Here is a 26,871-nt window from a genome sequence, read left to right as displayed (position 1 = left end):
CAAGTGCGGCACCCGACAAGCTGGATGTGACCAGGAGCTATGATGCAGCATCTGCCTGCCCTCCCGCAGGTGTCCCCAGCCAGCCTGGCCGCTGTGCAGTACCTGTTCCATACCAGGCCCCCCAACCACCCTCCAGGGAAACACCGCTCCCATTTTCCAGATGGGGAAATTAAGGCCCAGCAGAATTTGGTCACTTGCCAAAGATTACAGCTGATGAGTAATTTACCCCCAGTTCAAAGTCAGGCTCCAGAGTGCTCTCTCTCTTTGTCCCCCACCCCTGGCTCTTCCCCTGTCTCCACCTGTTTGTCGTTGGCCTTTTATCTTCTGGGGAGCTCTCCAGCAGCTGCCTCTAGCCAGGTAAGGGCGTGGCCCCCTGGCTGAGTGGGGTGCGGTGTGACTCGAGATGCCTGGGTTCTCCGCCTTGGCCTGCCAGTAACTGGTATGTGGCTGTGAACTCTGACGCTTTCCTCTTTGGACGGGTGGACGCGTGGTGCCGTGGGGACTTGGCGCATCTCCGAGGGCCCCCAGCTTCCCGTTCTGTGATGGGGGCAGGCGGAGAGGAAAGACGGGGGCGGAGTTTCGGTTTCCCAGGGGCTAAGATTTCAGCTCTTCACAGAACACAACCCACCATCCAACTAAAAAAAGCCTCTTTCCAACTCTCATCCAGAAATAAAGACGGTAGACAAATAAGCAACAGTGGCCTTTTCCTGGGAACCAGAAATAGCTTCCTGGGCTCCCAGTGCTGACTTGGAGCAAGAGTCTTCCTTCTGTCTGTCTCTGGGGCAACGAGCGCACGCGATGTTGTGGGTTTCCCACAGTGAGCCCCTGCTGTTGTCGCTCCTGTGGCCGGGCCAGTGTGTCTGCTGCCACCGAGGCACTGGCTCTGATGCTGCGGGGACCCAGGCGGCCTCGGTGTCTGAGAGCTAGACGGCTGTCCGCATCCTCCTCTCGGGCTGGGGCCAGGTTGCACAGAGGCAGCAGCACGGCCCTAAGCAGAGCCTTTGCATGGGCTGTCCCCTCTCCTGGGAGCACGTGGACCCCACCTGCGTCGCCTGTGCCCCCCTACCCCCCATTTTCCCTTGTCTTTGTTCAGCAAGACGCTCCCTGCCCTCAGTCCCTACTTTGTGGCCCCCACCAGCACTTTCCAGCTGTGCGTTTTACTTGCCAGGGGTGTACTGTTGGGAATGCGAGCTCCGTGAGGGCAGGCTGTGTCTGGGTGAGGTGCTGTAGCTTTGGCTCCTAGCATTTAGTGGAACCTTAACCTTTTTTTTTTTGCCATTGGTGGTGAATGGTTATTGAAACCAAAAGCAGTTGTTTCTAATTTACTGTGATTTCACAGACATGCAGGATGGTTTTTGTTCCAAGTAGCCAGAAAGTTGTTCAGGAAGACACTCATGGTCCACTGGCCCCGAGGCCAGAGTGGGGCAGCCTGGGGCACGGAGCAGCCGTGGTCTCCTGAGGGACTGGGGTTTCTTCCCGCCTCTGCCGTGCAGGCTCGGGACTGCCTTCGCCCAGGGCTGGCCTCTTGTGGGGTACTGAGCTTCAGCTGCGGGTCCTTCCTGGCAGGATGCTGGGGCCAGTCCCCGTCCTGGCCCCCTCCCCTGGAGAGTGGGGGAGGCAGCTGGTGGTGCCTGCTGCTCGTGGTGTGGTCAGCAGGCTCCGGGCGAGGAGGAAGGAGCAAGATGGTGACCGTGTGTGTGTGCCCCTCTTCCTCGGCGTGCTTGGTTCTTTGCCGCCGTGGCTCTGTGTTGGGCCCGGCCTCATAACCAAAGCCTGGAATTTCAGAAAGGTGGGGATGTCTGGCCTAATGCTGTGGTCCATTCACTGGAAATGTCTAATCTCTGCTTCTCACTGGGACCCCGAGCATCTCTGGGGGGAAGCACTCGCCTTGTCCCCGTCCTCCTGCACCTTGGCCGGGCGTGGGGCGAGGGACAGGACTCTGCAGGCTTGAAGGAGACACCGTACAGGGAGCATTTGCTCAGCCCAGTGCCCGCAGAGAGCCAGTACTTGGGGGAAGACAGCTGTTGCTGCTCCTGGGGGATTTTTTCTCTTTCTTTTTAAAAAATTGATATAATCCACATGCCATAAAATCCACCTTTTTGAAGTACACATACAGTTCAGTCGCTTTGACTATATTCCCAAAATTGCACAACCAACACCACTAAGTCCAGAACATTTTTATCACCCCATAAAGAAATGTACCCATCTGTAGTCCGTCCCGTCCCCCACGCCCACCCCCACCCTGTCCCCCCATGCCCATGCCCCTGCCCCGGCCCCGGTAACCAGTCTCCTTTCTGTTTCTCTGGATTTGCCAATTTTGGATATTTCGTATAAGTGAAGTCATACGGCGTTTGTGACTGGCTTCCTTCGCTTCGCTCAGCATGCTGTTTTCAAGGTCACTTTGTAGCGTATGTCATTCCTTTTTCTGGCTGAAGGATGCTCTGTTGAACGGGCACATCACATTTCATTTATCTACTCGTCAGGGGACGGACACTTGCATTGTTGCCCTTTTCGGCTCTTACGAATGATGCTGCCACGGACAGTCCTGGGCAGGTTTTTGTGTGGACATACGTTTCCATTCCTTTGGTTGTAGAATGAGGAGGGGAATTATCATGTCTGTAACTCTTTGTTTAAGTGTTTGAGGAGCTGCCGGACTGTTTCCCAAAGCAGGGCACCCTTTTACTTTCTCGCCAGCAGTGTCCGCACTTGTTACTTTGTGTCCTTTTGCTCATAGACATCCTCAGTAGATATGAAATAATATCTCATTGTGGTTCTGATACACTTTTTCCTGGTGGCTTGTGACGTTGAGCATCTTTTCACATGCACTTGGGCCATTTGTAGGTCTTACTTTGAGAACTGTCTATTCAAATCCTTTGCCCAGGGATGCCTGGGTGGCCCAGTCAGATTAAGCATCTGCTTTCAGCTCAGGTCATAATCCCAGGGTCCTGAGATTGAGTCCTGCATCGGCAGGGAGCCTGCTTCTCCCTCTGCCTGCTGCTGCTCCCCTTTTGTGCACTCAGGCTCGCTCTCTCTCTTGTCTCTCTCTGACAAGTAATTAAATAAAATCTTTAAAACAGAACCACAGAAAACCCAAATCGTTGGCCCATTTTTAAATTTGGTTTGTCTTTTTATTGTTTGTTAATAGTTTTTTATATGTTTTGGATACTAAACCCTTATCAGATGTATGATTTGCAAATATTTCCCCCCATTCTGTGGGTTGTCTTTTCACTTTCTTGGCAACAGTGTCCTCTGAAGCACAGAAGTTTTTAATTTTGATGACATCAGATTTATCTATTTTTAGTTTGGTAGTTTATGCTTTTAGTGTCTAAGAAACCATTATCTGACATGAGGTCATGAGGATTTACACCTGTGTTCTCCTCTAAGCATTTTACTATTTTATTTTTTTTTTAAAGATTTTTACTTTATTTATTTGACAGAGAGATCACAAGTAGGCAGAGAGGCAGGCAGAGAGAGAGGAGGAAGCAGGCTCCCTGCCGAGCAGAGAGCCCGATGCGGGGCTCGATCCCAGGACTCTGAGATCATGACCTGAGCCGAAGGCAGTGGCTTAACCCACTGAGCCACCCAGGTGCCCCTATTTTATTATTTTAGATCTTATAATTAGATCACAATCCATTTTGAATTAATTCTTGTGTATGGTGAGAGGTAGGGTTCCAGCTTCATTCTTTTGCATGTGGATATCCAGTTTTCCTATAACCATTTGTTGAAAAGACTGTCATTCCCCCCTTAAATTGTATTGGCACCCTAGGGGACACTCAGTTGACCCCAGATGGATGGGTTTGTTTCTGGTCCCTCCATTCTAACCCACTGAGCTGTATGTCTGTTCTTGTACTACTACCGTACTGCATGATGACTCACACTGGGAAGTGTGAGTCTTCCAACTGTGTTCTTTTTCAGTATTTCAAGATTGGCCATTCTGGGTCCTTGCAGTTTTATATGAATTCAAGGATTAACTTGTCAGTTCCCACTAGAAGAAAGCCAGGATTTTATGGGGATTGCCTTGACTCTAAAGATCAGCGTGGGAGTGTTGCCACCTGTATTGTCTTATTCGTGAGCACGGGGTGTCTTTCTGTCTATTGAGATCTTCTTGAATGTGTTTCAGCAATCTTTTGTAGTTTTCAACATTTAGGTCTTTGTTAAATTTACTTCTTGTGTTTTTATTTTTTTAAGGCTTCTGTAAGTAGAATTATTTTCTTAATTTCATATTCAAATTATCATGGCTAGCATATAGAGATACGATTTTGTGTGTGTGTGTGTGTGTATTGATCTTCTCTTTTGCAGTCTTACTGAACTTACTCATCTTAATAGGTTTTGGGTTTTTGTGTGTGTGGATTCCTTGGGATTTTCTGTGTACAGGACCATGTCTCTGCATATGGAGGCAGTTTTACTTCCTCTTTCCAGTCTGAATGCTTTTTATTTCATTCTCCCTCCTAGTGACCCTGGCTGGGACCTCCAGGGCGGTGTTGAGTATGAGCAGCAAGAACAGACATCCTTATCTTGTTCTGATCTCGGGGGAAGGCGTCCAGTCCTTCACCCCACTGCACAATGTTTCTGTGGATGCTATCTCATCAGATTGAAGAAATTTCCTTGTATTCCTGGTTTGTGGCGTGCTTTTATTCCGAAGGGCACTGGATTCGTCAGATGCTTTTTCTGAGTCTGTGGAGATGATCCTCTAGGTAAAAGCGTTGTCCTTTATCGTGTTAATACGAAGTGGGCCCTTTATCTCCCAGGGAGCCGGCTGCCGGGGTCTGAGCCTCTCCAGGTACACCGCATACTCAGCGTGTAACTCTGGGCGGGGGACTTGGTGTGTAAACTGGGGGTGACTGCTTTCTCATGGGGTTCTTATGAGGGGCCTTGAGTTGCTCTGTAGATGGTGTTGTCTGGCAGGTATAAAGAGCACTTGGCTGTGATGGGTGACGTGTGAAAGTGTGGGTGGGCTAGGGTGGGAGGGGACACCACTGGGGGCAGTGCAAGGCTGATAATCTAAGGCCGGGCTGATGCCCGTGCTCTGACAAGTCCACTGGTGGGGAGTCTGGAAGTTCTCACCGGAGGTGGCTCGCTGGGCTCCACTGGGCTCTGAGTCTTGCTGTGGGAGGGGATGGGCCGCGGATGAGGCCCGGGTGAGCGCCGGTCTGCTGCTGAAGCCTCCAGTGTGTCCAGGCGTTGACTGTCATGTTCTGTCGGGGCCATACGTCCGCAGCAGCAACCTTACCCACCCGGGCCCCGAGTCCAGCTGGGGGTGCGGAAATGGGGCCTTGGGTAGGTAGTGGCTACCGCTGAGAGCCGGCATGCAGCCCCCCCTCCCCACCCTGATTTCCCTGACTTCTCTTTTCCTGGCCTGCCCTTCAACCTGGCTCCTCGTCCTGCCTCTGTCGTTGACCATCCCTGTGACTTGGGCATCCCTATGACTTGGGGCAGACTGCCGGTCAGGGCCTGTTGGGGCCTCTGTCCACAGAGGCGCTGGCACAGCAGTTTGAGGATTGAACGAAGGCTCTGTTGGAGGGTCAGCAGCACTGTCTGCTGGGGCTCAGCAGACACCGCCCCCGACCACCCTCCCGTGGTCCCCCAGAAGCCCCGCAGCCCCGACGTCTGCCAGCCCTTCTGCGTCTGTATTATGGAGTTTGGGTTTTACAGGTGGGTGGGGGGAGAGAGAGAAACATTTTCAACATGCCCTGCGTAATTCTTGGCATTCGTTTTTATGAGCTATACAAGGCTGGATCTTACCTTGTTTAATGTACTGACCTTCAGGCCAGCCAAGTAGCTCAAAGTTCCTGGAGACAAGCCACAGAGCTTCTTTACTTTGGGTTTGTTTTCCAAGGTTTAGGGGAGGAGGGCCGCTCACTAACCCTCGGCCTTTCCTGGCCCCTGTGCTCAGAAGTACAGGGCAGTCCCCCCTCCTGAGGAGCTGTCGGTCTGATCTGAGAAGGGGCCAAAACAAGGAGTAGTGATAACAGACCAGTAGTGTGAGCTAGCCAGTGGTAGGGAGCATCAGAATACATTGGTTATTCCACAAATCACCTGTTTGGCCCTAACTCGGTGCGTGGCGCCAGGAGCATCCCGATAACCAGAGCAGACTCCGCTCCCAGAGCTTTTCAGAAAAACCAGTCGTGCTGAGAACCCACTGGCTGGGTGCCCCATGAGACCAGGGACTCAGGGAAGCCAGGGTGTGAGAAGGTGTTGGCAACGGGGCAGGGCCAGGGCTGGAGTGTGTCTGGAGAAGGCTGTGAGCGCGCTTGAGAGAGAGGGAGGGAAGGAAGGAAGGAGTCGGCAGGCCGGAGTCGGCAGGCCAGACCCAGCAGGCAGTGGCTGATGAGACATGTTCCTGAAGGTAGCCAGAGGGCGAGGGCCCTGTGTCCCCAGGCTCAGGAATGCTCGTGTAGCCTGGAGCACATGCCTCGTCTGGCTCCTCCCAGGGTTGTTCTGCAGATCTGAGAGCAGGTGCACACCCAGCCCATAACACAGCGCCAGACACGGTGGGAGCCAAGCCCGCGGCGGCCCTCCTGCGGTCACCGGGTCACCGCGGAGCCCAGAAGGCGTGTGGTAGGAGAAGCCTTCACCAAACCAGAAAACGGTCATAGTTCATTGAGTGAGGGTTTGGGCAGCCGAACAGCATCCGGTTGTGAAGTCCTGTGCTCGTGAAGGCTTGGCCCCGGAAACAGCCCCATCTCTGGGTACACGTGGTTCTTTTCTTTGGTGTTCGGGTTTGATACTCACCGTATGTTGGTTCTGTAATTACGGAAATGTTAATAGAAAACGTAATTAAAGAACATGCCGCTGTTACTGTCACTGCGTGTGTGTGTGTGCACGCACATGTGTGTGCCCTCGCTGCGGAGTTGGGGGTGTCCGCTCGGGAGAATGGGGAGGCCGAGGGTGGCCCCAGGGAGGTGGGTCTGTCACAGGGAGTGGGCCGGAGGGCTCGTGGGTGGTCTGCTGACGTGGGCTTCTTCTCTGTCCGCAGATGACAGGATCTGCTCGCCACCCTTCATGGAGCTCACGAGCCTGAGTGGAGATGACACCATGAGACTCCTGGAGCAGAATGGCCTGGCGTTCCCCTTCAGTGCGTGTCCGCCCCCCCCAAACCCTGCCCTGGGCACCCCTGGGTAGGCTCGGCGGGCCGTGGGCTGGGTGGGGGCTGTCCGTGGCTCCCCAGCATGCACGAGGGCCTTGGCTACCAGGGACGGCTGAGCCCCACGTCCTGCCTGCACAGGGGAGAGGGGTGCGCCGGCGGCATGGGCTGTCCGGGCCACCCTGAGTGCAGATGCCGGCCGCCGTGAGCCGGCGTGTCTCCCCAGCTTCCCCTGCCCCTTATCCCCACGGGCTGCAGGAGTTTCGAGAATTTCACCCCGTGTCTGCCAGGTCAGGCTTCGTGGAGAAATCACCTCACTGGTTTCTCTCTGCTTTTCTCTCCCTGCTCCGTAGTTTGCAAAACCAGAGTGGCGCATGGCACCAACTCTCATGAGGTAAGTGGAGCTTTGACTGCCCTCTCCCCCCATTTCTCCCTCCCCACCCCCACCCTGCACGTCTTTCCAGCTCACAGTGTCTCTCTGGGAGCCCGCACCCCTGTTGCTCCTTGTCCTGCTGTGGCTTCATACATTGTCACCAGCTTCTGCCCCGTGCCTGTCCTGTCCCCAGGGATGGAAGGCGTGTGCCAGGGTCTGCCTGCCACCTCTGAGCCCTTGTGGATCTCCAGTTTGACCTGTCCAGGTCCGCGACCTCTGGCTTGTGTCACTCACTGCCTGGGCGCCCGCCCTGTGCCAGGCACTGCCCTGGGCCCCTTTGCGCGCTGCAAGCTGGAGGGAGGCTCTCACCGCCCCCACGGACCAGCTGGCCCTGCTGTAGGAGGGCGGGAGAGGCACGGGCACCCCACATGCTAGTGTGTGGTGATTCCTCCGCCTTCTCGGTCGTTCTTTATGCCCCGTGCACGTTCCCAGCTCCCCTCAGTGCCAGGGCAAGAATGCGCAAGATGGGTGTTCTGCCACAGTGGTAGAGCCCGAGTCCCCGAGACACGCAGCCCCAGTGACATGTGCCAAACCGTAAGCAGAGGCAGCCTGCTGGGGTAAGAGGACCAGATGGCCGGGCAAGGACTCTGTCGGGTCTTGGTTGCCCTTGCTGTCCTCGGAACCACAGCCAGGACATGCTCTCAGGGCTTCCCCCCTGTTCTCACCTCTGCCATGTGTTTTTCGTACCCTCAGGGACACAGCCCGGCCTTGGGGCCTTCCTGTTAGGCACTTGGGAGGGTGCTCTGGGCAGCAGACACATCACCCCTCCGGAGGGCCCTGTGGGGAAAGCCTGCCCTTGGGCCATCTCCCAGTCAGACATCGTCTCAAAACCTTAGGACAAAACATGGGCAGTTCCATGGCAGTGCCCTATAGATTTCTGGGGCGCTCTTTATCCCCAGCCGGCGTTTGTGGGGAGATGTCCATGAGCAGATGGCGGTGTGATGGGAGCTGCGGGGTGGGGCTGTGCCTCTTCTCGGGGCAGGCATGTGGGGGCAGCGGCTGGAAGTCATGGCCTGCTGCAAAGGCCAGCTGTCTGCTGGGGTTACGGAGCCATCTCTGTCTGGGCCTGCCTGGGCTCCAGGCCAGCGATGTCCTCCCTGCCAAGCGCTGGGAGGGAGCAGGAATGCTCGAGAGCAGCCAGAGTCCTGTTGCCAGAGCCCACGTTCTCGTCGCTGGCACCAGCCAACGTTCCACCTGCCCCTTTCACTAGCACCCAGTCCCTCTGTGGGTCAGCGCCTTGTGGTTTTCTGAATGGAAGGGTGGCCGTTGTCACTCTTAGCGTGGTTGGACCACGCTGATGCAGAAGAGCTCAGCTGGCAAGAGAGGAACCGCTTCTCTCTTCCTGAGAGAGTTCTGGAATCATGTAGACCGGGAAGCAGATCTGGCTCTGTGCATGGCCAGCTGTGTGATGTTAAGCCGATCCCCAGCCACTCTGAGTGTGTGTCTGCACTTGTGAGGGGGGCTGTGGAGGACAGGCTTGCAGCATGCGCTGCTGTGGGGCCTGGCATGGAGTGGAGCGCCTTCGGTGTGCTGGGAAGGAACCAGGTATGGAGTGACCTCCAGGTCACTGCAGAATGATGGGGGATCCAGATCCAAGTGAGCCCCCTCCGTGGCAGGAGTCTCAACCCTCACATATGGGGTCAGTGCGTTCCAGGGAGGCCCTCCTCTGTTAGTCTAGCTGTCGGAGTCTGGCTCCAAAATGTACACATGTGCCTCCCCATCTCCCCCGACCCACGGTGGGCTGCTTCGTGGGTGGGGGGGAGCTCCTCTTCTCCTGAGTGGGGGGCTGGGAACGGGGCCTTCAGGATTGGAATCTGGAGGCCCTCGGGGAGTTTGTGTGTGCCACGGGCCACCCGCCTCTCTGGAGGATTTCCCATCAGAGGGCTGCCCCCTCGGATCGGACACCCCCACAGCATAAGTCAGGAGGTTGGGGGTCAGGCTCCTCACCTGTTCCAAGGGTGCCTGGGGATGAGTGCAGCGAGGATAGAGGGGACAGCTCTGTGGATGTGGTTGGCTTTAAACCACTTTAAAGTAAAGCTTTCTGATTAGGGTCCTTGCCTGTATTGTGGTCTCCCTGAGCCCTGCCTCTGAGTTCCCCAGCCCCAAGCTCAATGAAAACCAACTGGTTTGGGCAAACTACTCTCTTTTCATTGTATATTCACAGAGCTGTCTGTTTTGTTTTGTTTTTAAGCCACTGCAAGCACACTGATTTGCTCAGAGTGGAATTACCACCGCTTCCCCGTTCTGTTAAACCACTGAGCTGGAAGCCAGAGCGCCCCTGAAGCTGTCCCATGGTAGTTACTGCTGCTGGTTTACAAGTGGGGAAGATGGAGCATGTAGCAGGTTCCCCACCAGAGCCCCCTGTGTTCTTTCCCTTCTTCAGCCCCTGGGGCGCGCGCATGTGCGTGCATGCGCGTGCTCAGACAGACAGACACACACACACACACACACACACACACACACACACAGTGCATGCACGTTCCATTTCCCCATGTGACCAGGATCTCTACTTCTGCCCCATGCAGCTAAGCCCCAGGAATGTTGGGGTGGTGCTCAGGGACCATGGACTTCAGGGGCAGCAGCCAGTGCAGGCGGCCAGCTGTCCAGGCTCCGTCATTCCTGCCTTGAGTCCTGGGCATCTGGTGGCTCCTTATTGGGGCCTATGGGCTGCGAGGGATTAGCTGTGGCCCCAGCCCTGGCAGCTGACAGCCAACGCAGAGTTTTCTCCAGCTACCCCTCTGCTCTCCCTACTTTAGTGGCCTACCAGATCCTTCCAGGGCGGCACCTTTGTCCCCAGAGAGTCAGGGACTGGGAGCAGCATATTCTCATCCCTCAAGCATCCGAGTAGCTTACTCCGGGTGTCAGAGGCCAAGGCTGCATGCTGGGCAGACCCTGTCCCATCCTGGGCTCTGTCGCTTTCCAACAAGCCACTGAGTTTCTTAGGGCCCCAGTTTCCTCATCTGTAAAAGGTGCATGAGAACAGTACCCGCCTTAGAGGTGTATTGTCAGGACAGCACCAGGTGACTCACACAAAGCAGTCAGAACAGGGCTGGGCATGTCGTGAGTGCTCAACCAGAGGCAGCCCTTGTTGACATACAGATTTTGATTCAGAGCCTCCCAACTCCCCATCCATTGCCTTCCTCTTCCTGCCTCGCCTGGATCTTTGTGGAGGAACCTCTAAGGAGGTCCTAAAGATTGAGTAATATACAATTCAGGTGCCATTCCCTGGATTACAGTGTGAAAAGTGGAGTTGTGCAGTATACTGTCCGCTCAGCCGTATAGGGAGAGCCTGATGGTGCAGGGTTTCCAGACCGCTACAGTAGGAGTGAATTGATTCCCAGGTGTTCTCAACTCTCACTCCATTCGCCCTGGCTTGAGATTCTTCCCAGAGAGTCCTCGGTTCACCGGGATGGTCCTTGGTGGCAGAGCTCTGGACCGGTGACATGCCCCTGTATCTAAGACCGAGTAGGTGGTGGACTCTGACAGAGCCCTTGGCCCCTATCTCCACAGATGGCCATCGTGTTCAACCAGGAGGGCCTGAGTGCCATCCAGCCGCCCTGTGTGGTCCAGAACTTCATCAACCACAATGCTGTCCTGTATAAGGTGTTTGTGGTGGGCGAGTCCTACACTGTGGTCCAGAGGCCCTCGCTGAAGAACTTCTCTGCGGGCACGTCAGGTAACCAGGCTTACCGCTGTCCCGGGGCCCATCTGGGACAGGCATCAGCCGTCCGTCCCACAGCTCTCCCCCCGCTACCCTGTGTTATTTTGGAGGTGGGGGGGCGGGGATGGGCCAGTCTGAAGGTTGGAGTTGGCGTGCATTGGGTGAGGAGGTCTCGGAGAACAAGGTGAAACCCCATCCCACCAGGTCGTTGTAGGGGCTCCATCCATGCGAACCACTGTAGGCAGCTCCTGGAAGCGTCTGAAAGCTTTCTGCACTCAGGGTGCTTCCTGGGGCCCCACGCAGAAAGGAGAGTCACGAGGAACATGCTGGAATGGATGATGTGCCCTTCATGGAAGTGAGGGCTTGGGAAGGGGCCCCATCGTATTTTGAGGGCCAGAGTGCTGACTCCTTTATCAGGTCCCCTTTCTCCAAGTGGGGAAACACCAAGTTCCTAGCTGCTTCTGCGGCCGCTGAGGTGACCGTGCGCACCCTAAGGAGTCCTGCGGCACTCCTCACTTTGGGACCTCCTGTGAGTTCGGGTGGGCACAGTCACCCCCACCGGGCCCCGCCTTGCAGGGGTAAGGATCAAGTCTGAGGGTTCCGGGTCCTGGGTGTGCCTCAGGTGTCACAGGGCGGCGGTATCCGCGGGGTGCTGCCATCATTGCAGGCCGAGGGCTCCACGAGCTGGACCTTTTTTTATCTGTTCTCCTGACACCAGGTGACCTTTGGCCCTTTCAAAAACAGACACTAAGATAGGGATTTGCTGGTGCTGGGGCTACTCAAAAGAATGTTCTGGGGTCCCTGAGGCATCTCTAAGGCAAGTTCTAGAAAGCTTTGGAACAGAGGGACAGCGTCTTGGAAATAAGCAGAGCCTTCTAAGAGGACCGCTTGGAGGACGTTCGACTGTCCTCATGTGGCTTGTTCCAGCACGCCGTGCATCCGTCTTTGCGAGGGAGACCCGCCATTGCCAGGTGTGCTGAAACACCAGGCTGTTCCGTCTTCATCTGAGCCAACAGCTGTGTCTTCTTAAAGTCTCTCCTGCTGGGACTGCCTGTCACCATCCGCTCCTGGTGGCTTTAAGCCACTCCTCTTGAATGAAGTTCAGCTGTGCTCGTCTTCCCTTCTCAGCTGTTCTTCCCCAGACAGCCTCTTTCTTCCCATTAAAACAACACAGAGAGCAGATACTTGGTAAATGTGTGATTTTTCACTTCCTTCTGAGTGCAGACAGCTTCCCCATCCGGTGTGGGGCTCCAGGACTCAAGGCTGCATTGTCCGGGTTTGGGACATCCCATTGTCACCCTGGGATGATAGAATGACCTGGGGGTGAGAGGACCATAGTCTGGGGAGGTCTTTTTGCGTGTGATTATATACCAGGAAGAGGCATTCTTATAAATTATGGGCTGGAAGAGACTTCTTTTTTTTTTAAGTAGGCTCTATGCCCAGCTTGGAGCCCAACTTGGGGCTTGAACTCATAACCTTGTGATCAAGACCTTGAGATCAAGAGTCGGATGCTTAAACAACTGAGCCACCCAGGCTCCCCAAGAAACTAGTTTTTAAAAATCCTCTATTATTTTCCTGATTTAAAAAAAAAAAATGTGTGTTTGGAGTCTGTGGAAAATATATTAAACTTAGAGTGGTATACCTTATGTAGCTTCCTTTCTTTTTTCTTTCTTTCTTTCTCTCTTCATTTTTTTTTTCCTTACCAAAATCCCTGTGCCTGTAAAAGAAATTTATTACCAGGTTTCCTTGCCGTGCAGACAAAAAGTATCCCTTTTGTTCCTTCCTTTCCTCCTGGTTGCAAAGTACTGGGCGAGCTTCTGTCTCAGCACCAGGAGCCCTTAGCAGCAGGGGTTGGGCTCTAAGTCTGTGTGTCTCCTCCTGACCATTCCCAGCTTGCCAGTTTTCCATAAAATGTCGGCTGGGGCTAAGTCAATGAGTAGATAAGCACACAGAGCTGATGCCAAAATGATTATTGTGCTCAGACAAGCTGAGTAACTTTCAGCGTCAGTCCGTCCATCCCCAGAGCTGGTCTCGTGTCTGCAGCCTTCGCGGCTTCGTGCCAGGGAGCTGGTGCGGGCTTTGTCCTCTAGATGAGGGTTTTCTTCCCGGATCAGAAGCATAACTCGGCAGGGGCCCTTCAGGCTGGACCAGTGGAGCCAGGGGGGGCGGGGGCTCTGGGGCTCCGGCCTCCTTCCAGCCCCCATCCAGGCTTTCTGGTTCTCGTCCAGTATGTCAGGCCTGCAGCTTCCCCGGTCCACGCACGGAGCTGGGGGTACCTTGAGTGGGACTCTTCAGGACCCCCGGGGGAGCCAGGGACACTAGCCTTCCCTCCATAATGACCGTGCTCTGTTGATTGTCAGATCTTGGTTTTTACCGGATGACCTCTATGAAGTCAGGTGTGTCTTCGGCCCAGCGGCATCTTGCCACTTGCCTCGGCTGAGACAGTTGATGTTGGCCTGCCCCAGGCGCATTCTCTGCCTGTGGTTCACAATTGGGACAGTTGCTCCCCCTCTCCCCCTAGGGCCCAGATCCAGATGGGCACATTTCTCTGCTCCCCCTTTTGCGTGGTAGGTTTACTCCTGTTTCTTGACTGTGCGGACTGGCGCCTTTATTCTGCTGTCCTTCCTGGGCCTTTTCCCCCACGGGGTCCATAAAAGAATGGCATCACTTAGCACGTAGAGCTGGGCTCAGCAGACTTTTTCTGCAAAGCGCCAGGTAGTAAGTTCGTCCAGCTCTGTTGTAATTATGTCCTGCTGCCCTTGGAGCAGGAACATGGCTGCAGACAAGACAGAAGCCTCTGGGCATGGCTGCGGTCCCACAAACTGTACTTACAGAGGCAGGCCGCCAGGCTCTGGTTCGCTGACCTGTCAGCTCGAGCCTCCATAGATGCCATATTGCCTTGAATCTGCCATGTGCCCAGCCCCGTGCCAGGTCCTGATCCAGGAGGGCCCAAGACAGTCAGCCAAGCACGCTGCCCCGATGTGCTCGTATTCTGGCGGGAGAGAACACGCACTTGGAAAGAAAGAATGAAAAGAGTCATCATGGCACAGATGCAAGGCTCCAGAGGAAGCCGTGGGGTCCTGGGCCACCACTGGGTTGGGGAGCCTCTGGGACAGGGCAGCCAGGGCCAGTCCCTCTGTGCAGCGGAAACATGTATGGGATCCTGAAGAACATCTGCTCCTCCCAGTCCCCCCTGCAGCGCTGTGACCCATTCCCCCGGCCCAGAGACACACATGGAGATGAGGCAGAGCAGAAGAGCGGTGGCCGCTGCCCTTGACGGCCGGGTTACTGGAGCACTGGGGGAGTGAGCTGGCCATTTACTCTCTTCTTTTGAACCTGTTTTTCTCATCTGTAAATTGGGGGCCACGGCACTCCTTTTCCCCTCACTGTCTCCCCACCCCCGTGTGTCTCAGGACTGCTGTGGACACAGGCAATGCCTGGGGCCTCAGATCCAGAGTGCCCCTGCGACTGGCATGCCAGGGCTTAGCCAGCTTCATCCTTAGAAGGACCTGGGTCTCTTAAAGCTCCCCACGTCAAAGGACGTGTGACCCATTCTGATCCGTCTCAGCCCCCTGGTCTCCTACGTCAGGGAGTGGCTGGAGGCTGCCCACATGCCCTGTGGCCCCTGCTTGGGCCGGGCACGGGTAGGATGTGAGCAGAGGATGCCCCCCACACCAGTCCTGAGCAGTTCTCTGGCCCGAGCTCAGGTCAGAGGTAGCTAAGGGGGAAGCAGTCTCCTGTGAAATGATCTACATGTGTGGTCTGTCTTCCTGCCACAAGGAGCCGTTGGGTGGCACGGCCTATCCAGTTCAGCAGCTGCTGGCTCTGCCCTTCTGAGTGCCCAGCTTCTTGCCTTCCTGGCATAAACACTCGTGGTGATCCCTTGTCGCTCCTGTAGGCTTCCTGGCCTCCCTGAACTTGGCTATGTCTGCCTGCTCTGTGTGACCCTTTCCCACGCCCCCCACACCCAGGCTTGGTCTGCCACCATTGGGGACCCTTGGGGTGGGTGGGAGGCACCCTGAGTTTGGTAGGGTTGGGCCTGGCTGGGCTGCAGGGTAAGTAGGTGAGCAGTGCCTGCAGAAGGCCCAGACCCCCACTCCAGCTGCCCGAGCCCCACTCTGTCCCCTGGCCCACAGGCCTTGCCACCGCTCAGGGCTCACTCTTCTTGGCTGTCAGCGCCCAGAAGTAGAGATCGGTGGGGTTGCCTGGCGCAAGTCCTGCAGGGTGTTTATTTTCCCCAGGCTCTTCCCCAGGACCGTCTCTCGTGCCCCCCGTCTGGAATGGCTCTGGTCGGAGCGGCGGGAGGACTGTCGGGTACACCGGGGCGGCAAGGGGCCTGTGTGCCTCACTAGCGGGAAGGACGCCAGGTACATCTCAGCACCTGCCTGCTTGGCCTCCGCCCGAATCACTTTCTCATGCATGATTGTTGTAGCGTCGTAATCCTGGAGCTGGGGCGGGGGTCCTTGGCGATCAGAGCAGGTGCCCCCTGCAGCCTGGTCCCCCCACACCGTGGTGCTCAACCAAGGCCCTTTCTGTCCTGCGCTTAGGGCCTTGGGTCCCGGGGGTGATCAGTGTGTCCTGGGGACGGGAGTCACCATGCCCCATCCTGGAGGGACTGAAGCAGAGGCCACTGGTGCCCCGTAGGGGCTCATGGCCCAGGACATCCCCATGTCATTCTTGGTGGGGGGGCATGGGGTGGTGAAGCTCGCGGTTTTGTGATTCTTGCATTCCTGTGCCCCTGCTTCCAAGTGCTCCAGAACGTGCGACCGGCCAGCCTCACCCCACGGGACGGATAGACTCACCAACTACTTCTTGCACTCATCACTCTTGGGATCGGTGTGCCCGCCTGGGTGCCCCAGTGGGACTGAGGGTGTACTGGGAGGCAGAGGTGGACCAGGAAGTATGGTGTGGGAGGAGGAGGAGGGTATTTCGGGGGGCTGTGCCAGCTTCCAAAGCTTCCAAAGCCAAACAGATCGTTCTGTGTACTTTCCTTGAACGGACCCTACAGAAGCTCATGTTCTGATTTCCCGTTGCCTCGTGTGTAGTCGGGAAGCAGGAGAACCTTTGTGTTCTAAACATGCACGTGCCAAGCGGCTGCGTGGGTGTATTTCTCAAGTGCTGCCCTGAAAAGGAGTTCCATGGGCAGATACCGGGAGGGGCTGGGACTACTGGATTAAATGGCATTTACTGGACCTCTTGACTTCAGGCCTTTGATGCTTCCGGTACACTGTGTTTCCCATGTGCTCAGCCCCCTGCACCATCCCCTAAGCCCCCTTTCTAGTGCCATGTCCATAAGACACACCAGAAGCACTCTGGAATGGGTGGGGCCATAGGTGTTGGGAAACGCAGACAGGATACAGTAAGATGGTAGCAGAGGTAGGCTCGCTAAGACAATTTTGTATGGGAAACGGGAGCCCTGAGTGGACGTGTTTCCGGTCATGATGCCCTGTCTCCTTGGTGTGGGGGTGCCTGGCTCGCGGGGGCCCCAGGTTGGCTGCTGCTAAGGCCACCAAGACTGTGGCCTGGGTGGTGCTGCCCCCTGGTGTCAGGTGCTGGAGTCACCATCCCCGCCTTGAGCTAACGCCTGCTCCTTCTTGTCTTTGCTTTTTCAGACCGGGAGTCCATCTTCTTCAACAGTCACAACGTGTCCAAGCCGGAGTCCTCGTCGGTCCTGACCGCGGTATGTTCCTTCCACTGTGGCGACCTTCCCTCCTAACGTGGGGTGGGGGGTGCCGCTGGCAGTGGGGCTGAGGGCTGAGCTCCAGCAGAGCAGGGTGGGGGGACCAGAGACCCCCTTTCTTGGCTTGCTACAGGCCATCACAGCCACACCCGCGGACTTCTGGGCTACTCCCGAGGAAAGATTTTCTAACTTTTCTCCCAGAGTGAGGATCTCCCCACCCATATCCCAAGTCACGGGGAATTTGAAGACCTGTTTTCTAATCTGCCTTTTTCCTGATTTATAAAAGGGGGTAGGAGGCAACATCACACTCGTTTTCCTTTCTCTTTCCTTGTCCACGCGAATCCAGTAAGCGTTTGTTAAGGGCCTGCTAGTACCTCGGTGGGGGCGGGGTGGCAGTTCCCCCATGGCAGAACTCGGGGCGAGTTCCGTGAACATGGCGGCGGGTCAGGCACCGTCGGAGGTGCCCCATGGCGTCACAGCCGGGCCTCGCCACAGCCTCTCGGGAGCCGGGCAGACAGCTCCATTTTCTGGAGTGGGGAGGCTTGTGATCAGGAGGGTTGAGTGACTTCTCCAAACTCACAGGGCTGTTCACTCAGGGGCCACACTGGCTCATGATCCCAGAGCAGTCTGTTCCGAAGCTGCGTGTCTTGGGAATTTAGGACTTATTCCCTCGCTGGTACCTGCAGCACAGTATTCAGCCAGAGTTAGAAATTTGTCCTGGGGCAGCTTGCTTCCATCCCTCTCAAGTCCAGCGGGCTGGCGGTCTCTGCTGCCCCTTGCCCCTGACCTTAGAGCCCTGGGCTGGGTCTCCTGAGTCATGGCCGTGCTGGCTAATCTGGGAGGATTTGCCTGGGTCTTCCTCCCTGTCCTAGGCTGTTCTCACCAACAGCATCCACAGTCGACCCCTGCCCCTGGGCCTTACTCCCCTCCTTCCTGTGTTGGGGGCATGCATGTACCCATTTCATCTTGCCTCCCCCCCCATCCCCTCCCCAGCCCAGGCCGCCTGTTCATTTCTTGTTTGTGTCTGGTTCCTCTGAGGAGCCAGCCGTGTGCTGAGGGTTTGACAGAGCACAGGCATGGACAGGGACCTGGAGGGAGCACCGGTGTCCCTCAAGATATTGGTAGATGTTGCCCAGGAACAAGTGCCATGGTCCAGGAAGCTTGGAGAAGAGTCAGGTTTTAAACAGAAGCTCTCAGCGCCTGGCTGTGTGCACTGTAAGACGTAAGAAGCTGTTTTGTACAAGAAAAGCTTTGCTGGTCATCTAACCTTCAGAGACTCTAGACTGACCCAGTCCACAGGGCTTCTTCCCTAAGAGGCTCTCAGTCCTTGAGTGGCCAGTGACTCGCAGTTGGGGAGGGAGATGGCATTCCACAGACTTCCCGGGATGCTATCCCTACCAGTCCCATGTGGCTCTGGCGGCCCCGGGGGCTGCTCACTGATGCCCAAGGGTCTCAGGTAACGTTCTTAGATAATTACCTGCCTGCTGCTCGGCCCGTTTCTTCATCTGTGAAATGGGAAAGCTTAGAGAGACTTCGGGGCCTCCTCTCTACCTATAGGATGTGCCCCCATCTCCTCCTTCCCCTTAGCTCCTGACTGCCGCGCAGGAGGCCCCCAGGACTGACATCACATGAAACAAGACAAGAGCACACACTTAGCCGGACCCTTTCTGTGGGAGATGTGAGCCCCTCCTGCCTTCCTCCCTCCCACCCGGAGTACCTCTAGTCCCCATCAGGGCCTCGTGCAGGGGGCCGTGCAGGGAGCCATGGCCTAGCCTTGAAGCCTCCCTCCCCCTCTGGAGGCTGCTGAAGGTGAACCCCACCGACACCTAACTCTCGGGCCCCCAAACAGCAGCGTCTAGGGGATAAGTCAAGAGCGCAGACCATGGTGAGACGGACTCCACCGGGTGTCAGACGTGTGGCCCGGGAGCCCCATTGCCTCTCTGAGCCTGTTTCCCCTCCTGCCCTGCAGGGTGGTCGGGGGATGCGGGGAGTTAGTGGACGCAGAGGAGGGTGACCTCCGTTGCCTCCCCATTTCCCAGAGGGTCATCGTCGCCTTTGCGATGACAACCCAGGATCTCTGTGCCTTTGTCTTGTCCTAGGATGGCTGTTGAGTTTAAGATCATCAAACAGCCTTGGAAGGATTTCTGAGATGCCTTAGCTGAGCTGAGAAAGTGCTTTTCTGAGCAGTGTGTTAGGAGACGTGGTGGAGAGCTGCAGAGCCCCTCGCTGGCGTGCCTGGGTGCCGGCTCTTGGCTCCCACATCCCCGGTGCCTGTGATTCTATTACCCCATTTCTTGGAGCGAGAAAACCAGACTCCGAAGGGGACGGGACGGCTCAGAGCCTGCAGGGGGATATGGGCTGTGCCGAGGCGTCTGTCGGGCTCTCTCTGACTTGGGGAGGACCCCGGGCCACTGATCTGGTGGCCGAGCTGCCGCGCTGGGCTGAGCCTGTGGCTGGTAGGAGTGACCTCAAGGTGGGTCCTGGCTTGGGCAGGGGCTCAGTGACAAGGGCTTGTCACAGCCAGGCTGGTACTGCCCCTTAGAAGGTGTTTCCTCTTCTAGGACACCGAGGCAGCAGGGTCATGGGCCTGGGGGCCCTGCAGATTGTGCAGAGCTGGTGGCTGTGGTTTCACGGGGGACCACTGATGGTGCCCTGGTGGAGGCTCCTTGCTCTGTGTGTGTCTGGAAGTTCCCTATCAGCCATTCTAGCTACCTGTGCTGGGGGAAGGACCATCTGTGCCCAGGGCTCTGTCCTTAGCCCTCCTGACTCAGCTTATTATTATTATTTTTTAATGGAGTAAAATTCACATAACATACAATGTAGCAATTTTCTCTTTTTTCTTTTTTTTAAAAGATATTTATTTATTTATTTGACAGAGATCACAAGTAGGCAGAGAGGCAGGCAGAGAGAGTGGAGGAAGCAGGCTCCTTGCTAAGCAGAGAGCCTGATGCGGGGCTTGATCCAGGACCCCTGGGATTATGACCTGAGCTGAAGACAGAGGCTTGTCTACTGAGCCATCCAGGCGCCCCACAATGTAGCCATTTTCAAGTGAACAGTTCAGGGACATTTAGTCGTTCACCAGGGACATTTAGTCGTTCACCATGTTGTACAATGTTGTACAATCCTCTCCTACCATGTTCTAAAACATTTTCACCACCTCTGAATAAAACTCTGTATCCATTCAGCTGTCACCCCGCCTTCCCTCTTCTTCCCAACCCCTGGCAGCCACGAATCTGCTTTTCATCTCAATGAACTTGCCTATTCCGGGCCTTTCATGACAGGGTCATACAATGTGTGACCGATGGTGTTTGGCTTTTTCCTCTTGGATTGGCATTTCAAGGGTTCGCCCATGCTGTGCCATTGTGTAGCCAAATAATGCTCCGTCGTGTGGAAACCGGTTTGTGTGTCTGTCTGTGCATTGATGGACACTTGGATCATTTCCACCTTTGGCTGTCGTGAACAGCGCTATGAATGCTGACAGACGAGTGCCCGTTCTCAGGTTGTTGGGTATATACCCAGGATAGGAATTGCTGGTCACCTGGTAATTCTGTGTCAGTTTCTGACCCAGCTTCACTTTCCATCTGACGGGTCTACCACCCTTCTTCCCCTCCGGCCCCTGAGCCCCACAGCCACCAGGACTCAGGACTCCGGTATTTATGGGGTATCTCCTGTAACCTTCCCCTGACGGACTTAGAAGCGTCACAGGGCCCTCCCTGCCCTAAAATGCAGGTGTGCATCTCCTCATGGCCAGGCCCATACTGTTCCACCACATCAGCGACCAGCAGAGGAGAGAGACCTTCTTGGTCCCATTTGCACATGAGCAAACTGAGGCACGATGAGGCCGAGTACTTTTCCCTAGGCCCCCAGGGCTAGAAAGTCACTGTCAGGATTCAGATCCCTGTCCTCCTGATCCCAAATCCTTTCTAAGGTTCCCCTTCCTTGGTGGCCCTTCCAGGGGCCAAGCTGGAGCCCATGAAAATCCATGTGTCTGTCCCCGGCTGGCTGGAACTAGAGCAGACCAGCCTTGTGGGGCCGTCCGTCTGGGTTGTTACAGGAACTAGGGGGTGGTGCATCCTAGACACTTAATACCTGCCCAGTCGTCTGTGGGACTTGGGGAGTGGCCGTGGGAGTGCTGCTCACCAGGGGTCTGTCCTGCCCCCTCCAGAGGGGAAGGCCAGGATTTGGGGCACCCGAGTGGGGTCTCTGTGTGTGGTATAGGTGTTGCACCATCCCACCTGTGGCCTGACTTGACTTCCGTGTGTGTGTGTGCGCGTGCGTGTGCGCACAGCTGGACAAGATCGAGGGCGTGTTCGAAAGGCCGAGCGACGAAGTCATCCGGGAGCTGTCCCGGGCCCTTCGGCAGGCACTGGGTGTGTCACTCTTCGGGATTGACATCATCATCAACAACCAGACTGGGCAGCACGCAGTCATCGACATCAATGCCTTCCCAGGTGAGCAGCAGAGCCAGGAATCGCCTTCGTCAGTCTGTAGACCCGTGTCCTCGGACGCTGGCACAGGCGGGTCAGGTTGACCAGCTCCCTCCCTCCCCGTCCGTGGGGCCTGGGGTCAACACGGTCCCACTAGGCCTCAGCCCACGTGCAGAATGGGTTTGTAGCATGTGATGAAGTTGGCAGACGAGGTCGGTGCCTCTAGCCGGGGGAGGTCAGGGCACTTAGTGGGCACAGCACCAAACACCATTCACCTTCCTCCTCTGACGCTGTACTGTCAGCATTAGTCTTTGTTGGCCAAACTGCAGCTAATCTATTGAGTACTTCTAGATTGAATGAGCTGAAAGGATCCCGGAGGGAGTACACTCTCCATGGTTTACCTGCGGGGAACCGAGTCTCTAGGGAGGGAGGACTGATCCCAGGTCACAGGACACGGTGGTGGTGTGGCCGTGCTCCTGCCCGGGCCCTGAGCCGTGGTTCTGGCGATGCGGAACCGGCCAGCTCCCTGTGGCTTCAGCACCTGCTCCCTGCTGTCTGCCAGAGCCCTGAGCGGGAAGCCTGTCTCAGGCCCCTATAGGCTGCTGTCATGGCCTGGCTCTGTCGTGCCTCCTCGTCTCGACACAGCAAGGGGGCTCAGTGGGAGAGCACCCAGCGAACCATTAGCCTGCAGGGGTGATGGCCGTGATGTCCCTAGTTGGTGTTCCCGGAATGAGCCCTCCTTGCATGGGCGCACCCCGTGGCTGGCCCGTCTGCCCTCCCAGCTAGCTCGGACTGTCCCCCTTCATTAAGTAGCCATGTGGAGGTTAAGTCACTGTCACCACCCAATGCGTATAAAAACTTTCAGGAATGATTCTTTACCTTCAGGGAGGTTAGTGTCTCGGGGGAGAGCCCAAGCGTGGCCTGTGGGGAGTGCTCGGGGTGGGGGTATGCAGGGTAATAAGGCCTCTCGCATGGGGTGTGGCATGTGACCCAGGCTGAGCGGCTCCTGGGCTGCGTGCCTGACGTGTGTCCCCTGACTCAGCATGTAGCCAGGCCCAGCCACCATCGCAAGTCACTGCCCAGGAGACCAAGGCTGGCAGGACACCACTGGCTCTTTCCGTCATTCATTCGAGGGCCTACTGTGTGTCCCAGCTGGTCTGGACACAGGTGCAGTGTGACCGAGGCTGCTGGAGCCCTGACGTCAGAGGACGGGGCACCCGGGGGCTCCTTCTTGACGTGGTGGAGCAGAGCCTGGCAGGAAGGGAAGGAGCTAGCCCTTGAGGGCTCCGGGAGGGCCTGGGACACGGAGGCCAGAGAAGAGCCCTGCCCTGTGGCATGTTGAGAGCGTGGGGTTTCACTCTGAGGTAGGTGGGAGTGAGTCACCGAGGCCCGTGTTGGGACAATGGCCTGTGTTTCTCCAGTCACCCTGGGTGCACCCTGCACGGAGACCTGGGTGTTGGTAGAGGTGGGGTTTTGATGAGTAAGGGACAGAATGAGAGAGACCAAGGGAATCCAGGACATGTCTGGGGAACAATGAAAATAAATGAGGGGCTCTAAAGCAGGGAGGACATGGGTGTGAGGACAGTGAGGACAAGAGGTGGCCAGGGATTGGTGGGACAGGGGAGGGGGGCGATGCAGGGCTGTCAGGGTGGAAGTTCTAGAAGGGTGGAGTTGGGAGGTGGTGAGAGCGTGGAGCTCTCTGTTTGCGCTTTGGCTCTGTGCAAGGTCCCGAGCTGGCCTCTCCCAGCCTACGCGGTTTGGGCTGGGTGACATGAGGGCATCCCGCGTGCGCAGAGGAGAGAGTCACTCTGAGCCAGTGTGGGCAGAGAGGCTGTCAGCGTTGTGAAGAATGAGTGTGCCGCGTCTCAGCTGTTCTGCTTATTTTTGTGGTGGGCACCTCCGCTTCCTCCCGTCCGCCTCGGGTCCCTCAAAATCACCATGTTATTTTCTGGGCAAGTTAGATTGTGGACAGTGGAGGCCACCCCTGCTGCCTGGCCCCGGGCGGGCTCTCCTGTAACAGGAGAGTGTTCGGGCTGTGCTGGCGGCTGCGAGGGCCATCCTAGAGGACGGGCGAGGTCCCGGTGCCCTCTGAGGCTGGGCCGTGTGGAGCAGAGGGCTGTTGGTGATGGAGTGTGAGGAGCGGGCCTTTGGTCCTGCCGCGTCCCGCCATTCCTCTTGCCCCACGTGTGTCTTAGCACACCGGGTGGGTGAGTCCGCGAGACCCCGACACCGTGCCTGAGAGGGGCCGGGCGCAGGGCGTCTCCCCGTCCACTCGAGCATGACAACTTCTCACGCCCTGGGGACAGCTGAATTCAAGGACTAGCCCTTGGGGGCCGCCCACACCCAACTTCGAGTCTAGGCTTGGTGGCTCTAATGTGTCCCCTTCGTTACTGAGCCTCGGTTTCCTGTACATCCCGAGCGCGCCCACCTTGAGCTCTGGGAGCCCTGGGAGCCCTGAGCGCCCCGCGCCGGCTCTGCCCTGTGCCCCCGACCCGTTTCCCCGCAGCCTGGTTCAGCGCCTGTTGTCTTTCCCACCCGCAGGCTACGAGGGCGTCAGCGAGTTCTTCACAGACCTCCTGAACCATGTGGCCACCGTCCTGCAGGGCCAGAGCGCAGCCACGGCGGCGGCGGGGGACGCGGCCCCGCTGAGGCACAGCAGGCTCCTAGCAGAGCAGGCGGGCGGCCTGGCGGGCGAGCGGACGTGCAGCGCGGGCCCCGGCTGCTGCAGCAACTTGATGGGCCCGGACCCCCCCTGGACGGCGGAGGCCGACGCGGGTGGCGTGGGCCCGGGAGGCACCGCCAAGCTCCCGCACCAGAGACTCGGCTGCACCGCCGCCGTGTCCCCCAGCTTCCAGCAGCACTGCGTGGCCTCGCTGGCCACCAAGGCCTCCTCCCAGTAGCCGTGGAGCCCGGGACCCAGAGGGCGGCGCGGGCCGCAGAGTGCACCTGCTGGGCCGGCAGCTCCCGGCGGTGACGCTCCGACCGAGAATTCCCAGCGATCTGATTCTTCTTCCTCTTCTTCTTCTTCTTCTTTTTTTTTTTTTTTTAATTTTTAACCTGATAAGGGGTGGTGGAGGGGGGAGATGGCAAAGAACCCCAAGTGGTCCAGCCTCAGGGGAGACGGACGTCCCGCCGGATGCCTGCTGTGCAGATGTCTTCACTGGGTTTACACTTGCTGTGTCTTCAACACTAGGTCTGAGTGTAAGGTGGGGTGTGTGTGTGTGTGTGTGCGCGCGTGTGTGTGCGCGTGCGCGCACGTGTGTTTGTGAGCGTGTGTGTGTGTCCATCCACGTCTGTTCGTCTCGATGGCTGCTGTGGATCAGGCCTCGGGGACCCCGGAGGGGAGCAGGCTTTTAGTGGCTGAGCAGAGCGAGTGAGGGGTTCCTTCTCTCTCTCTTTTCTCCAAGCCCCCTGCACCCAGGCCAGGCCCTCTAGTTGTCCCCCTCCGACTGGCCGCCTCCGCAGCCTTGTGAGGAACAGGGCCTAGAGCCCCAGCCAGGTGTGCGGCTGTCCCTCCCGAGAGCAAGTGAGAGGCACACCTGCTGTTTCCTTGGGGGATTCTGTGCAGGGGTCTGGGCTGTGGTCCACCTGTTGCCTGCTCCCAAAAGGGAAGGAGAAGGAAGTTTCCCGGGCGAGGCCAAGGCCTTGAGTTGGCTTCTCTCCACGTCCAGCTTCCAGGGGTCCACCAGGCCCTGGTGGACCATGCAGGGTCCCGTGCAGCCTTGCAAGGGGGCCTCCTGCCCTGACCAGGCACTGCTCCCCAGGACCCAGGATAACTGCCTGGTTGGGAGCCCCCGGGCTGATCCTGCCTGTGCCAAGGATTTGGGCTGCAACTTGCGGACAGATCGCCCCAGGAGTTGCCGGGCCTCTGTGTCCTTATGTCTGATGAGCGTTTGAGCCCAGAGAACTCGGAAGGGCAGGCATGAGGCCCCAGCCCCCGACGGGGCAGCCTGCTTCTCTGAGAAGTCAGCCTGATGCACTTCCCCTTGGCCTAAAGGTGTTCGGGGGCAGCTGCCTCTGTGCGTCACGTCTTTTCACATCCGCCCAGCGGGCCTGCCCACCCTTCCCATACTCACTGTAAGCCCTAAGCACTAAGCCAGCCAAGTGTGAAGGGAGCTGCAGCCCCAGAGAGTAGGAAACCGGTACCCCCTCCTCCATGAGCCTCAGCCCGGCCCCCGATGGCAGCAGATCCCGTGGGCTGCTTGGTTCCCAAGGTGCAGCGGGCAGGCCACCCACCCCTCCACAGAGAAAGGGGCTGGCCAGGGGCTTTGTCAGCCTGGATCAGGGTGAACCTGGGTGAGATGCATAGGACCCTCTGAGCATGATCTCGTGTCTTCAGATATCCCTTCACTTTGAGCAAGTCGGAAGGCCTCTGGGCTGTCCTGCATGGTCTGGTGAGGATGGTCCCAGAGAGGCTGTTGGCCTGGGCATTTGGAGGTACCTTCAGGCCTGGCTCAGCAGGGGTGTGGGGGTCACCCACCTTCAGGAAAGGAAGGGCTGGGTGGTGGCCGCCACCGAGCCGGGGCTGGGCCTACGGGGAGAGCTGGTGCCATCAGAGCGCCCGGCTGGCTTGGAACCCGAGGGCCCACCAACTAACTGCGTTTACACGACTTGAGTGTTGAACCCCGATTATAATGTCTGTATGGCGCCTTTCCTAGCCCAACCCTGAGCCCCGGGGAAGCAGGAAAGCGCGACTGGCCTCTTGCACTGCTTTGTCTCCAAAATAAACTACTGAAATCAAACTGCATTTCATATGTGTTTACAGATGTTGCTGAAAGTTTATGCCGTTCTCCTGGTCTGTTCTTGAAATTCCAGTCCCTATCTGCCTCAAGAACAGGTGGGGGTGGTGCAGTGTGACCCCCGATGCCAGGTTGGGGCCCCTGGCCAGGTCGTGTTCCTGTGTAACTTAAGTGTACCCCTGCCCCCACCCCAGGGTCACACACGCTCAGGTCCAGGGCCCACAGATCCAGTAACCGTTACCCACTGGCCTCGATGCCCGCGGCAAGCAGGGTGACTGCTGCTTCTGGGGGCGGAAACTGAGGGGTGGGGTTCCCCTTCATAAAGACCTGGGAGCAGCAGGTGGCGGCAGAGGGAAGACCCCCTGTGAGAGCAAGTGGGCCGCTCCTGCCTGGGCTGGTGAGCACCATCCAGCAAACACCGTCTCTGATCAAGGGTTTCAGGATCAGAGACAAGGGGAGGGGCTGTCGGTGGGGAGGAGTGTCAGGTGGGCGCACTGATGGTTTTGGGTCCTGGGACGCGCTCTCCATAGAGTTCATTGCCCCTCAGGCCTGGTGGTTTCTGCATCAGGGAAGGAGCCACTGACCTGCACCTGGCCTTGGCAGCCTCTTCCCCAGAGGCTTGCTGGTGCTGCCCCCGGGTCAGGGCCGCTGGGAGTGGTCTGCTGTGGTGTGCGTGCGTATCACTTGGAGCCCGCCCCACCAGAACCCCAAGGGCAGTTACAACTCTCATTGCCAAGCATCTGGGTGGTGCCGGGTGGCGGGCATGGTGGGGGTCTCAGTGGCCGGGGCTGCTGGAGGCACTCCTGATGTCAGGGGCTCCAGGAGCAACTGCCAGGGCCGAATTTTG

General features: G+C 57.2%; 1 protein-coding gene across 3 annotated transcripts in view; it reads left to right on the top strand.

Moving 5' to 3' along the window:
• The window catches only part of ITPK1 (inositol-tetrakisphosphate 1-kinase), a 168,130-nt gene extending 142,098 nt beyond the window's left edge, over positions 1–26,032 (top strand). For 2 of the 3 annotated variants that reach the window (XM_047736801.1, XM_047736800.1), the window contains exons 6-12: positions 6,977–7,075; positions 7,438–7,478; positions 11,028–11,193; positions 15,420–15,545; positions 16,791–16,858; positions 21,147–21,309; positions 23,827–26,032. In XM_047736801.1, coding sequence (XP_047592757.1) covers positions 6,977–7,075; positions 7,438–7,478; positions 11,028–11,193; positions 15,420–15,545; positions 16,791–16,858; positions 21,147–21,309; positions 23,827–24,185 — 1,022 coding nt within the window. In that variant the 3' untranslated portion in view covers positions 24,186–26,032. The remainder of the gene's footprint in view (positions 1–6,976; positions 7,076–7,437; positions 7,479–11,027; positions 11,194–15,419; positions 15,546–16,790; positions 16,859–21,146; positions 21,310–23,826) is intronic. The other variant, XM_047736799.1, reaches the window with a different exon arrangement.
• The last annotated feature ends 839 nt before the right edge of the window (positions 26,033–26,871 follow it).

This window comes from Lutra lutra, chromosome 7, assembly GCF_902655055.1.
Source record: "Lutra lutra chromosome 7, mLutLut1.2, whole genome shotgun sequence".
NCBI classification, from domain to species: domain Eukaryota; kingdom Metazoa; phylum Chordata; class Mammalia; order Carnivora; family Mustelidae; genus Lutra; species Lutra lutra.
Note: the sequence above shows the minus strand (reverse complement) of the source record. Positions and strands in the feature narration are given on the sequence as shown.